Consider the following 14972-nt stretch of genomic DNA (forward strand, 5'->3'; position numbering starts at 1 on the left):
TTTCTTAGGTGCACATAGTAGCAATAGGACAAAACATGGTAATTGTTAAGTAAGTAAAAATGCACCCAAATACTGAGGAAAGGAAAAAAAAAAGTAGATATAAAACAACAGGTTGAGATAGATGAGATCCCTTTCAGCTTCAGTGTTCTTTCGAATCTATGCCAGAAAGGATATTTGAGCATCTTCTGAAACCGGAGATAGACATGGATTAGCAGGGAGAAATACTAGATCAGCGTAAGCAGGAGGTGAAGGACTGCCTTTCACAGGCTCCTAGCATGACCTGCACTCCACATGGCATGGAAGGATGAGCGGCAGGCCTTCCCCTTTTATATCTGGTGTTCTTTTGCGGAAGACCATAACGTGTGATTGCTCCATTGATATCTACCTCCCCCACTAGGCTCTTATCTCCCTGAAGGCACAGACTGGGTTTACTTTTACTCATTTCATCTCATCAATGTCTGACATGGTACTTAGTAGGAAACAAGTGCTAAATAGGTACTTTTCAATGGAAGAATAAAAATAAGGGGCTTTAAGAAAATAAAACCAGTCATTAAAAATGGCTTTCTCCACATGAGGTATATGGAGTTATCAAATTCCTAAAGACAGAAAGTAGGAGGGACTGGTGAGAGGAGATCATGGAGAACTTAGTGTTTAATGGGTACAGAGTTTAAGTCTGGAAAGATGGAAAAGTTCTGGAGAGGGATGATGGATGGTTGCATCAGTGTGAGTGTACTTAACACCTTTGAACTATACACTTAAAAATGCTTAAAATGGTAAGTCTCATATTGTGCATAATTCACCACCGTAATAATAATAATGAGTGTCTTTCCTAAGAAAGAAAGAGGGGTTATTCTTAGGAGGGCCTGAGGGATCGCCTAACAAGGGAGCCTCTGAGATTTAGGAATTATGTGTCCCCATGGAGTGTAGACCCATAACACAAAGCAGAATTTGCTGGTGGGAGGAGATTCCTCAGATCATGATTTGGAAGACATTGATCCAATTCAACCCCACATGATAGGTGAAAACTAGGGCTTTCTTGCCTCTGTTTCATAAGGCTGATCACATTTCATTCAGAGACCGGAGGTCAGTTTACCAGCTCCTTAGTCATGGCATGGGACTGGGCCCAGGTCCCACAGACTGATGGTTTCAAGTTCTGTACCACTTGTGCCAGGGCCCCAAGCTTTAACTCACTTGTAGGGTTTCTCAGATTGTCTGCCTGATCGAAGTTGAGGCCTGGAAAAAGAAAATTCAGTGACTAACCCGGAGCTTTGGCTTTTCTGTTTTGAAGGCGCAGGGAGCAGGTGTTTTGGCCATCAATGGAACAGGAGAGGGTCAGTATCCCCAGCACCTGAAGCAGCCGCCCTCTGACAGAGAGGGTGCTGTCCAAGGCCAACTCCTGCCTGCAGACACACTTTCAGGGGAAGAATATGAATGTGTCTCACCTGATGACATCTCCTTGCCTCCACTCCCGGGAAGCCCCGATCTCCCCCTTGGCCCGGCTGACATGGACGTGGAGGAGCGTGCCAGCCCTTCCCTCAGCATTCACACAAGCAGCTGCAAGATGCAGACTGGGGCCAGCAGGCCAGGGGAGGCCCAGGCCTTGGGCATTCCACCACCTGCTGCTTTTGCTGACACTTACAATGATGAGAGAGAAACATTCTCAAGTCATTTTGAGAGGCCTTACCCCCAGTTCAAAGCTGAGCTCCCATTAACCTCCGGAGGATTTCTGGGAAAAAGTACTGCCTTCTGCACAATCAGGGCTAAACATCCAGAGAGCATGCCGAGTGACGTGTGTGAGAGAGCTTCACAGCAGCACCCTCAGGCTCAGGGACGTTTGCTAGAATCCCGGGAGAAAGTGCATGTCGGTAATAACATCACTAAACCCCAAGACAGGCTGCATGCTTCCCAGGATGCATTCTCAGGCCTTGGGTTTCTCTCAGACCCCGGACGGGCCTATCAGAGGCAAATGGTCCCCCAAGACGAGATTAAATGCACATCAGCAAAGAACAGTGTGGTCAGCCTCGCTGGCCAGGCACCTAATTTCTCCAGACTCCTGTCTAATGTAACTGTCACGGAAGGTTCGCCAGTGACTTTGGAAGTTGAAGTAACAGGATTTCCAGAGCCTACTCTGACATGGTGGGTAGCTTATAATGACAAGTCATAAACACATTGAATGATGGAGCAAATCATTCTGTGTGCACTAACTTAAAGGTGTAGGGATAGCTGATTAATATTCTGCAACTCTGTACCTCGCATGATTCAACCTCACACCAACCCCCAACTCTCCCTGTAGGCACAGCATGGCTAATCCCCAGAAGAAAGCAAAAGGAACCACATAAAATAATCACATAACCAACTCCAAAGGCACTGCAACTTAGCCGTGCTCTTTTGTGGGGTTTGGTTTTTTGTTTTTTTGGATTTTGTTGTTGTTGTTGTTGTTTGGGGTTTTTTTGGTATTAGTCTAACATTCCACGTTTCTGAAGATTGTGAGTTGAAATTCTTTCCTATTGCTTATTTCTACATAAGCATGACATTTAACTTAACATCCTGTATTTGATAAAAAAACATAAGAATTCGGGTTTTCCCCTTTTCTTTCATTTACCTATTTCATCTTTTCCCTCTTCCCAACAGAGTCACACATCACTTTTGTAATATTTGTTTGTTTCACTAAGATTTCTTTCTATAAATTTCTTCAGTGTGAGAGAAGGAATAAAAATATTTCTTTCACAGTTGCTCCCAGTGACAGGTAATAAACCCATTTTTGAAAGGTGGTATAATAACTGAACTGTGAACAATAAGATTTCCCTCTGGAGACATTAATTTTTAGCGTATTTGTTTTAATAGAAAGTAAGCTGCAGAATACAAGTTTTGAAACACTGTTGTTTTAAAAGTAGTTCTCACTTTCTCACTACGTGGGTTACTTCTAAACATTTAGAAATTTTTCATGTGGTTAGATTTCTCTGAGGACAAAGTTACAAATATGTGAGACTGAATTCATATTTGTAAACTAAGATAAGTGAAATAGCATTTATTTATCATAGTATTTCAGTAGACATTACATCAACAGTTTCAACTATTACATGTGCCCACTGATGATACTTGAAGTGTGAGTTGGTTACCAAAAGTATCTATGAGAAAACTTGGGTCTCTCAGATGATGAGAAGAGACTACACTTGTGCTACAAGGCAGCCATTCATGCTTTTGTCTTACTGTCTTGTTTTTACAACTGCATGGTTTTTTATAGATCAGGAATTTCATATTTATGAATTTAAAAACTATTTAATTCATTATTAAATATCAGTTCACCCCAAAGAAAAATGTTGTCTGCAGTGTTTCTTGGTTTTGTACACACAAAAAATAAATGACTTGGTTAGTACTCACTGTTGAGGAATTATCACAATATTTTGAAAAAATATCTTGCTTTTGGATTTACAGTGATTTTGCTCAATTACCAACTAGCAAGCTCTTGAAAATAAACATTCTCAGGACACTCATAAAAATGCAAAATTATCACATAAGCAATGGGAACAGAAAATGATTCTGGTTTGTCACCACTCCTTAGGTGAAGGAACATGGGTATAAATAAACAAGAATCTAGAATATACAAAATAAATTGTTTGCTCCCTATAAAGAGGCAGCTAAGTACTCACATTCATAGGAAACTTTCAGTAACATATCATTAACAGTAATAATCCAATTGCACAAATGCCTTTTATAATTATAAATCTTTTTCTGCTAATGAAATTAATTCATAAAAGTGAAATGAACTTTTTTGCCAGGAAATGTTGTATAAGTACCTTCTTCTAAAACAGCATATATTTGTTCTCACATGGATCTTGTGGGGTGACTGTGATGGGATGGACGAGTCTCCCTCCAATATAGACTCCCAGAACTCACAGGCTCTTATTCCATAGCAGCTGAAAGAATGACACAGGCCACATAGAGGAGTCCCATTTCACACCCTAGGTAATTGTTGCCATAAGCAAATGGCGGCCCTCTGTGACCAGAGGGGCTTCGTTTTTCTTGTGGGGTATTGTTGCTGTTTGTTTTGTTTGTTTGTTTGTTTTACAGAGGGAGAGAGAGAGTTGGGGCACAGGGAAGGGCAGAGGGAGAGGGAGAAAGAGAATCTTGAGCAGGCTCCAGGCTTAGTGCAGAGCCCCACACGGAGCTGGAGCTCACAACCCCGAGGTCATGACCCGAGCCGAAATCAAGAGTCGGACACTCAACCAACTGATCCAGCCAGGCACCCTGTTTGGTGTTTTTAAAAAGAATAGTTGGATATCTGAATTTTCACATGCAATATTTCAACTGTTAAATGTTATTCAAAAATTCAATTTTTTGAAAAATATGGTCTGATCCGGTCAAGCACTTCTCAGGCCACAAGTCTCCAATCTCTGTTTGAAGGATGATCAGCCCCATTGGAATCCATGATAGCTGCAAATTTCCTGCTAATACTAGAGAGTATTGCAATGGTAATGGGCTTGTTTGCAATGGGTTTTAGAGCTTAGAAATGATGTGAATTTACAGTGATCCTGACTTTAAAAACTGACTCTCTGCTTCAGGTACAAGAAGGGCCAGAAATTGTCTGCTGATGGGCACTTACAGGTTTTACACAAGGAGACAAGACATTCGGTGTTCATTCCGAAGGTATGTGAGGCAGACGCAGGCCTCTATGTGGCTCAGGCCCAAAACTCTAGTGGCATTCTCTCTTCCAATGTCATCCTCCACGTGACAGGTAACCACAGGCCACCAATCACAAGAATAAACTGGGTAACGCTGTGTGTCATCTATATTAGTGTGTCCCTCATGTACTGGATCCTTGCACAGTAACTGCGGGGTTGGCACTCTTGGACGTCATTCTCACGAGCCTAAAGGTGGTTGTTTATTTTTCTGCATCTCCAACATCTTCCTATATCTCTCCTCCAAGTGTACCCCTGTTCTAGCCATATTGTTTGCTTGTCTAATACCAAACTCAGTGAATAAGCAAATTTTCTTTAGTGTTTTAGTATATTTGTGGAGCTCGGGAAATTCTTAGCAGTGGATAAGCATACATTTTTGTATTCTAGAAAGAGGTGTGTTCAATATAAAGCCCAGTAAAATTACACTAGGTTTATTCCCTCCTCATTTAAGAGCATGTATGTCAAGGCTCACATCAACAGAGAGATGTGAATTAAATTTCAAATCCAATTGTTTGAGAATTTATTTTTAATTGTACTCATAAACATCTCTGTAGAATAACAGGAGAAATATTGAAGAGAAGCTGTAATTTACCTTATCACATCAGCTGTCCTTTCATTGCATTTCATGTCTTAATCTCATTTATTGAAATACATTCTATGTAGTTTCAACCTAGCCTGCCTTCCTAAGTCTGAGGAGACCACTGTAAATAATCATTCCTCAAGTTGATCTCATGGGTTTCACAATGGCGAATAGATGTGCTGTCAACTTTAGATGGAGGCTCAAACTTCCATCAGCTGTACCTGTCATGGAGTAAAATGGGGCACGGGCTGCAGATGGACCGATGTAATTCCTGTCATGCGGCTGTTGGGTTTTGGACAGCCATGAATACACAACGGCAACCTGTTCCTCCCACTTCTTCTCTTCATTCTGCTGCTGACCATTTTTTTGCAGCCTGTAGTAAAGACATCTCTATGCCTCAGTTTCCCATTTGGAAAATGGGTTTATCATCTACCTCTCGGGCAATTGAGAATTTTCTTTTCATGTCTTGTAAAGATTTGGAAAATGGAAAGCATTCTATGAAGGCTGAAGGTAATTATATTATTTGATGTGACTTATCATGACTTTGCCTCCTGCCCACTATCTCATTCATATGTTGTTTCTTTGGAATATTTATGGAGTGGTATTAGTCTGTGATTTCCAACCTTTCCCATGTGGAAAGGTGATGTTTTATAAATTGGAACTTAAATTCCTTTCTAATTTCTTAAGATTATATCTTTTTCAAAGACTTGAAATTAACTTCTGAGAGTGCATTTAGTATGATCTAGGGGAAAAGTATGTAATAAGACTACATAAGGTGAATTCTGTCCTTTTCTTCTGATTATCACTATAATATTGAAGAATTTTCCTGTGCATTTCTGAAATATGTTATTTAGAAAAGAGGACCTTTTTTTGATTCCCTTTAAAAATAAACACGAATGAGAGAAATATTTGGGTTTTTTTTTTTTTAAGGAGTTTATTTATTTGACAGACAGATCGCAAGTAGGCAGAGAAGCAGTCAGAGAGAGAGAGTGGGAAGCAGGCTCCCCACCGAGAGAGAGCCCAATGTGGGGCTCGATCCCAGGATCCTGAGACCATGACCTGAACTGAAGGCAGAGGTTTAACCCACTGAGCCACCCAGGCGCCCCTGTTTTTAAATTTTAAACATAGTCTTATCATGGTAGAGCAAAACCTTTAGTTGAAAGAATAATTTATAATAGATTTTTGATAAAGATAAGGAACCAATTATGTTACTGCAAGACTTTCTTTCTATAATAATAAAAATATTTAAATGTAATATATTCATGTTAATATTAAAAAGCTACTGAATGTTATTTGAAGATACGAAATCTGTGGTTGAGTAAAGCTGACATATTTTTTTTCTGTGCATCAATTTAATTAAACAATTAAATCTCTTAATTTTCTTCCAAATTTTGACAGAAATGAGCTAAAAGCTTATATATACAATGTCCTAGGGAACTCGTAGTGTCTTAAGTCTCCTATCCATTTTGTCCATTTTCACATATTTTATGTAACTTTTTTTACAAGATTTTATTTATTTACTTGAGAGACAGAGATCACAGGTAGGCAGAGAGGCAGGCAGAGAGAGAAAGGGGGAAGCAGGCTCCCTACTGAGCAGAGAGCCCAATGCGGGGCATGATCCCAGGACTCTGAGATCATGACCTGAGCCAAAGGCAGAGGCCTAACCCACTGAGTCACCCAGGTGCCCCCACATATTTTACATCTTGCCTAACTGCTATTCCCATGTTGAAGCGAAATAGTAAACTCTAGTCATGTCCAAAGAGGGCAGGCAAGACCAAATGACAAATTCCTGTCCCACTCTCTGTCTCTTTCTTGTTAATTTAGTAATATCTCCTTTCCCATTTTGTCATCTTAGTTGAATTTGTGGCTAGAGGTTGTTAGGGCATGGGACTTGCTTGTTTGCTTTACCTATTGCATGCCAGTTAAAGGCTAATGGGCAGCGTTAGTGGGCAGCAGGGTGGGATATATATATATATCCATCCACCCACGATGTGTGACTAAATAAGGTATAAACCCCTGAGTATTTGATGCACATACCAAAGATAATATGTATTTGACATATATCAAATATAAGCATATACACACATATATGCATATACACATAGAGCTCAAATATTGGGGAAAAGCATTATGCTGAAATTCAAGATATAGTTCAGCTAGTTACCTATATATCAGTCTATCCATCCATCCATCCATCCATCTGGTCATCTATCCATCCATCCATTTACATACCTACCTACCTATGTATTCTTTTGTGCTATCAACTGACTATCTAGTAATTCCCACAGCAGTGAAGAATATAAGCTATTCAGTTATTCTTCCGGTTATATTTTAATTTCAAAGACTAAGTGTGATTTTCCTTTTGCTAAGATTTCTGTCTTGATCAAAGAATTCTCCTTATGGAAGTATGAACTAAATTACTGATTAAAAATGAAAAACCTAGGAAATTCAAATGTTTCCTTTTTATATATGTGTGTGTATATATATCCATCCATATCCATTTTCTTCTAGAGAAAATTCCAGACAGTAAGTAATATCAAAATACTTCTCAACAAGAAAATGTAAATGACAAGGAAGAGTAAAAGGAGTATGTGGGGCACCTGGGTGGCTCAGTGGGTTAAGCCTCTGCCTTCGGCTCAGGTCATGGTCTCAGGGTCCTGGGATTGAGCCCCGCATTGGGCTCTCTGCTCAGTGGGGAGCCTGCTTCTCCCCTCTCTCTGACTACTTGTGATCTCTCTCTGTCTGTCAAATAAATAAATAAATAAATAAATAAATAAAATCTTAAAAAAAAAATGTACTTGACACCTTAAAGGAATGCAACACAAAATGTGTTTTGAGCTTCCTAAAAGGCAAAATCATTGAGTTTTCCAGTTCTGATTTTCTAATAAAAAGTGTATAAACATAAACATTTTGTGGTAAATTTTTTTTCACACTTAATACCCAGAGATATTTACTGCTGGAATCCTTACATTCAAATCTCTGTGTATTATAAAATATCTAAAATCTTTGGAAAAAGAAGTAGCAAACAATTAGTTATTTTTTTCAATAATGCTAACCCTCATTTGTAATCAAGATGCAGGCTTAAAATAGATTACTGCAAGAACCTTCTAACCACTTCACTCAAGTTTAAATGTCTTCAAGTGTTACACAAGGCCCTTTAGTGCCTGCCCTCCCCTTCCTAATCTCTGTCCCATCCCTTCTGATCCCCCCACAAAGTCACAATTTTCATCAGGTTTTTAACCTATCATGCTCTTTCTTCTCTCTAGTCCTTTCTTCCCAGATCTCCCTTACTATATCCTAACCTATCTTTATGTGGCTTAACTCCTACATATCCTTCTTGGTCCATTTGAGACATAACTTACCCCAAGAAGCCTTCTGAGCCATCAAGTCCAGTATAGATGTTTCTGCTGTGTGCACTGTCAGCTTCTGAGTTACCCTTGTCATGTCCCTTGATACGTAGCATTGAAATTGCATGTTTGAGCATCAGTCTTCTCAGGCTAGAGTGTGAGATATTTATCAGCAGGATCTGTGACAGCCCTGTTCATCATTATACTCCCAGCACCTAAGCCATAGTCATACTCAATAAATATTTCTTGAATTGTTGTTGGAGGTAAACCAAGATAAACCTAGTATTTTTTTTTCTTTTTCTGGAGAGAGTTAGTGGGGAAATATAAAAAGAGAGAGATGTATTTGTTACCTGATTATTCTTTCTTATTATGGACATTAGCCAGTCAGAATCAGGTTCTAATCATGAAGTACGTGGGCACACTACAATGACTATGTCTGAAATGCCAAAACAAGAATGTAGGTACTTCTTTAGAACATTATACAAATTATCAGTATTTTATTTCAGTAATCAATAATCTTGGTAATCTGGTTGTATCTTATTTGAAACCAGCATTTCATTTATATATGTAAATATTTAAAAAGTCAAATTCAAGTATTTTTCCAATGAACAAAGGAAAATGTATTGCATCTTGTTCCACTTGTTTTGTTTTTATTTATGACTATTCCCTCCTAGAAATTGCCATCTGAAGCTTTTGACTTTCCTGTTGTATGTACATTATTTTAAGTGTGACCATGAAATAAGTGATGTGAAACAAAATAAAATATATCCTCCTAGTATTCTCTGATATTGTGCATGTCAGTGCAAATGCCAAAGCATGACAGACTGTTTTCCGTGAGCAGAATCTTGAGCTGTATCAAAGAGCCAAAAGATTTGCATTCACTAAATGAAACAGTGTCCTGCTTAAAGCAAAACAATTCATTTTCTCTGCTTTCATTACATGAGATGAGATTTGAATGTTATCAGCTGTGTATGAATTCAACCTTAAAATGGAAAGCACAAAGCTGCTAATTTGGCCTTTACCCATGAATCCCCACATCACTGTTCCTTGTGTTGGTGAGAGTTTATATAACACCATCAACCAGCCAAACATCAGTGGCGAAGGCTGGATGCATGATGTTCCTCCAGATGAACCATCTTTGATTCTGGAGTTTGAGTGTTTGGCCAGATAGCTCTTTCTTCTGTTCAATGGCAATTTGATCTGTATGAGCCAGGACCTGGCAAATCCAATTCTTTGGATCCTCCTTTTTGTATCATATTTTCCTTATTTTCCTTAAAGGACAATACAGTATTCCCTTAAAAGAAATACAAAGAGTTGTATAGAAAAGAATGTTTGTGTGTGTGTATTTCCAATTAGCACAATAAAGACTGGCTGAAATTGAAACATATTTTAACCATAGGAGTAGCTGGAAAACATTTATCCAACCTGATTTTTCTTTAAACCAGAGCAATAATAGTTACATACTTTGACGTTTTCAGTCTGTATTCAGATGGCTCCCTGCTATGGCTTTTTCCATTTAGGACCCACTTAAATATCAGTACTAGTGAAATAACAGCTCCAGAGCTAGCTAATGAAATTAACTTTTCCCTTTGACACTCAACAACTGTCCTTTTCCAAGAACTTTATTGATCCAAACAACTACAAAATGGTATCTTTTTTAATCTCATATTAGCATTAGAAATCATATAATGAAATCTTGTGAGATAAAAATTCAAAGGATAAAATATGGAGAAACATAATTCATTCATAGTGAATAGTCTCCAACCCATATTATTCTCATGATGCCAGAGAGCCTTTCTTTGTAATAAGTATTATGCAAACCCACACACAAACAAGTTGTTGGCAAACAGGGTCACTGGAAATGCAGATAAAGTAGGAAACCAGTTACCTGGCAGGATTGGAAAAGCTAAAATGCCCATCTGCTCTGAAGTGTCTTCCCTAGAAGCCGTCGCCATGTTGACTCTTGGAGGCCTGCCTTTGATTAAAGTTAATGCAGCTCCAGAAGATGCCTCCTAAAATGAATATTTATCATTTCTATTACTCTTAAAGGAGCAATAAAATTTCTCATCATATCCTGGTTTCAGTTATCAGATTAAATAAGAACGTTTCCTCCACCAAAAAAAGATAAATTCTTGTGAGGAAATGGAATATGCAGGAACCTGAAAGAGTTGTATGTTATGTTTCACTAAGTGTTGGGAAATATAGGACAGGAAGGGAAAAATAGCCAAACATCAGGGTGAGGAAACCGAGTGTCTGCTGTGGGTTTCATCTTCCCTTTCACTGTGAATTTCCTCTAGATTCAGGAAATGCATGTGGGGATCCCCTGAGAGGGAGTTAGAGGCCGCAATAAAATGTGTCTGCATGACATTTTTCATTACCAAGTAGAGGACTGTACTGGATTGAATAGTATCAGGGTGGCCTTGACCCAAGTGCCTAGTGTTCTTATAAGAAGATCAGAACAGACATGGTGACAAAGGAGACACACAGGAAAAGGCCATGTGATAAAAGAAGCAGTGATCGGTGGCCGTGTCAGCTTCTGAAAGCTATGGAGCACCAGAGATTGCGACCCCAAGGAACAAGAAGAGGTAATAAACTATTCTTCCTTAGAGGCTTCAGAGAGAGCATGGTTCTACCAAAGGCTTGATTTTGGAATTTTAGCCCTCGTAACTGAGAAAGAAAAAAAAAATCTCTTCTTTAAAGCCACCTAGTTTATGATTCTTTGTCATAGCAGCTAATACAAGGACCGTGTTCTAGAAAAGTTTATTCAAGACTTTCTCTGGTGAAAAATCTCCCAGAGACATTCATTGATAAACACCAAATAGCCTTTCAAATCAGCATTTCCAGGGTAGGCTGGAGGGCCTCCGTTCTCTTCTTGATTTGGGGGATCTTGGCACATTCCAATCAATCAGCAGTTATATTCATCTTCTGTGTGAACAGTGCCCCCTATGTGCTAGGAATGCTAGGAATTCTAAAGGAAGCAAAACTCCTAATGAATTGACTACTTGGTTGATGATAATGCACATACAAGAACAAGAAAAAGAAAAAACAAGGCAGTATGTAATAAAAATGAGAAAAAGAAAGACAAAGGGAAACTGTGGTTAGATATGTGAACCTAAGTACAAAGGTGTGGTATGACAGTGTAAAGAAAAAGAGAGAAATTCAATACATGGGACCACTAACACCAAATATTAGGATATATATGACCTAAAAGGATACTATCCATCAATTAGATCCAATTGACATTTGTAGAGTATTCTACAATACAATAGCAGAATACAGGCTCTTCTTAGGCTCACATGAAGCATTCACCAAGATAGACCGCATTCTTGACCATAAAATATACCTTACTTAAATTGAAAAGAATAGTAATCATACAAAGCATGTTCTGAGATCACAACAGGATTAAACTAAACATCAGAAAGATGGCTGGAAAATCTCCAAATATTTGGAAATTAAAACAACACACTTCTAAACAAGCACATGGGCCAAAAATAAATCTCAAGAGAAATTTTTAAATATCTTAGAAAACATAGAAATATATCAGTTCTGATCCTTGGATGTTAAGAGCCTAATAAGGGAATGCTATAAGAAACTCTAAGCCCACGAATTTGATTAACTGAGATGAGATCAATTCCTTGAAAGATATAAACTACAAAAACTCACAGAAGTAGAAAGAGACAACCAATATCTCTTGAAGATATTGAAGCAATAATAAATAAGCTGTCAAAAAAGAACGTACTATGCCCAGAGAGTTTCACTGGTAAATCTACCAAATATTTAAGGAAGGAATAATAACAGTTCACCACAATCTTCTTCAAGAAATAGAAGTAGAGAGGACACTTAAAACTCATTCTTGAGATCAGAATTACCCTAATACTAAAACCATATAAAGATATTAAAAGAAAGAAAAACTATAGTCAGTATCTCTCATGAATATAGATATGAACATTTCCAACACAATACTGACAAATCAAATACAACAATGAATAAGTCAAATTATATACAGCAGTGGGATTTGTTCCAGGTATGCAAGGCTGGTCCAGTATTCAAAGACCAATCAATATAATCCACCACATCTACAGGCAAAAGAAGAAAAATCACACGCGTATATCAATGACTCAGGAATAATATTTGACAAAATTCAGCATGTGTTCATGATAATAATAAAAAAAATTCTCAGAAAACTAGCAACAGAAGAAATTCTTCAGCTTGATAAAGATATCCTGTAATTAACATCACACTTAATGGCAAGAGATTGGGCACTTTGCCCCTAAGATTGGGAAGAAGGTAAGAATGTCTTGTCACAGCTCTTACTCATCATTGTACTGGAAGTCCTAGCCAGTGAATAAGACAGGAAAGGAAATAAAAGCTTTGCAGGTTGGAAAAGAGAAAGTAAGACTATCTTTATTTGCAGATAGCATGATTTTTACCAATGAATCTACCAAAAACTCTTAGAACCAACTAGTGAACATAGCAAGTTTACAGGAAGCAGGTCTGCAACAACTGCATCCAGGAGAAAGGCAGGGAGTTAGCAATAGATGAATCACAGTGAATCAAGCATTTTCAGGGGCAGGGGCAAAGGCAGGCAACATGAATTTGTCCCTTTACCATAAATTTGTTTGAGACATCATGAATATTTGTCATCCACTTGCAACATTTCACATGTGATTTTTCTTGCAGCTTCCTATGATATTTTGGGGATTTCAAAAGAGATAAATTATTTGGAGGAGGTGATGCTCACCAGAGCAACAGGATACTTTGATGTGGAACATAAATCAAATTTGATCATTTGCTGGCCATTGTCATTATCAACGGACCAAGAGAGAAAAATTAGAAAGACATTGTAATTAGAGCTTTGTAGAGCTGAGCTTTCTCCAACAATAATGATTTTAATATTAGAAGAAAAGGAGCCCTTTTGGCCTCTGACATCAAATCCCAGAGTGGACGATTTATTGGTTGGTAATCTGCTACACTGCAAGAATGAATGTATCATTCATGAATTAGTACTTCCTACAAGCAAGGATGAGCTTATGTTGCTAGTCTAAGATTTTTTGATAGAAACCAGAACTAAAATATGTCAGACATTGTATTGTACTTTCAAAGTAATCAGTGCCATAAAGTCATATCTTAGTCTATTAATTAATTGAAGGGTAGAATACAAATGACTACTTTGACACCTCCATTTAATTGGGAACCTCAATGAATCTAATCATTTTGTATTTTCTAAATGTTAGCTAGAAGTGCTTTCTTTATTTCCCTATTCTTGAAGGCGATTTTTGGTCACATGCATCATTCGTCTAAAATAGAATGGTTTATTCTTAATCACTTAAAAGAAAGCTAACTGATGCACCACAAAGCCAAGTACTGAACATGTATTTTATCAAAAGCTTTGTAAAAATAACTGCATAAACAGTGACGTACTGTTAAGATCCCATCCAGCACTTAGAAATACATACGCAAGGAGAGTACTCACTGTAGTTTCTGTTCAAACCTACAGCAACATAATATGTATTTGAACAAATATTAATTTACTATTACAATTAAAAATGGACCATAAAAAGTGTACATGAGCAAGTTAGGACCACAGTCTCAGGTCAGGGCCTAGTTTTCTTGGGACATGAGTCCCATTCCATGCTTTCACATCTAACCCATCAGCCGGTTAGAGGAATGATGCTATCTCACAGGGAGTCTTAGAATGCGAAAAATCTATACAGTTTCTTTAAATGTGAGAAATTGTCACTAGTTGTCTTAACCATAGTTATATAGCATGGGATAACACCTGTCATTAGAATCATTATGAATTAATAAAAACCATTTCAAGTGTTTTGGATCTTGGTGATACAAATGGTGTGTGTGTGTGTGTGTGTGTGTGTGTGTGTGTCTGTGTTTGTGTGTGTGTGTATACCTGTTTGTTAGTATGAGTTCTTATCTGTACGAATTAGGTAATATATAAAATGCCCAGGTGATGTATGATGTAATGAGTTTGGAGAAACACTTGATGGGACCAGTTCTATGAGCAACTGATGACCAAGAGTTGATGAAGAAACAGACTTTTCTTATTTTAGCATGGTGTAATACAGACATGTATTTATATGCATCCTACAAGATAATTACTCAGCCAAATTCCAGTTTTATAAATGTATAATTAAAAACCAGTATATTTCAGGGACGCCTGGGTGGCTCAGTTGGTTAAGCTGCTGCCTTCGGCTCAGGTCATGATCCCAGCGTCCTGGGATCGAGTCCCACATTGGGCTCCTTGCTCGGCGGGGAGCCTGCTTCTCCCTCTGCCTCTGCCTACCACTCTGTCTGCCTGTGCTCGCTCGTTCTCTCTCTAACAAATAAATAAATTTAAAAAAAATTAAAAAA

The 14972-nt window shown here is 38.1% G+C and overlaps 1 protein-coding gene across 1 annotated transcript in view; it reads left to right on the plus strand.

Annotated features, from left to right (window-relative positions):
- Window positions 1-3346, plus strand: part of CCDC141 (coiled-coil domain containing 141) — a 199882-nt gene extending 196536 nt beyond the window's left edge. The window contains exon 23 of the mRNA XM_080799858.1: window positions 1289-3346. Within this exon, the coding sequence (XP_080655984.1) occupies window positions 1289-2164 (876 nt within the window). The 3' untranslated portion in view covers window positions 2165-3346. The remainder of the gene's footprint in view (window positions 1-1288) is intronic.
- Window positions 3347-14972: the final 11626 nt, after the last annotated feature.

The sequence above is a fragment of the Martes martes genome (assembly GCF_963455335.1).
Source record: "Martes martes genome assembly, chromosome: 3".
Lineage (NCBI taxonomy): Eukaryota > Metazoa > Chordata > Mammalia > Carnivora > Mustelidae > Martes > Martes martes.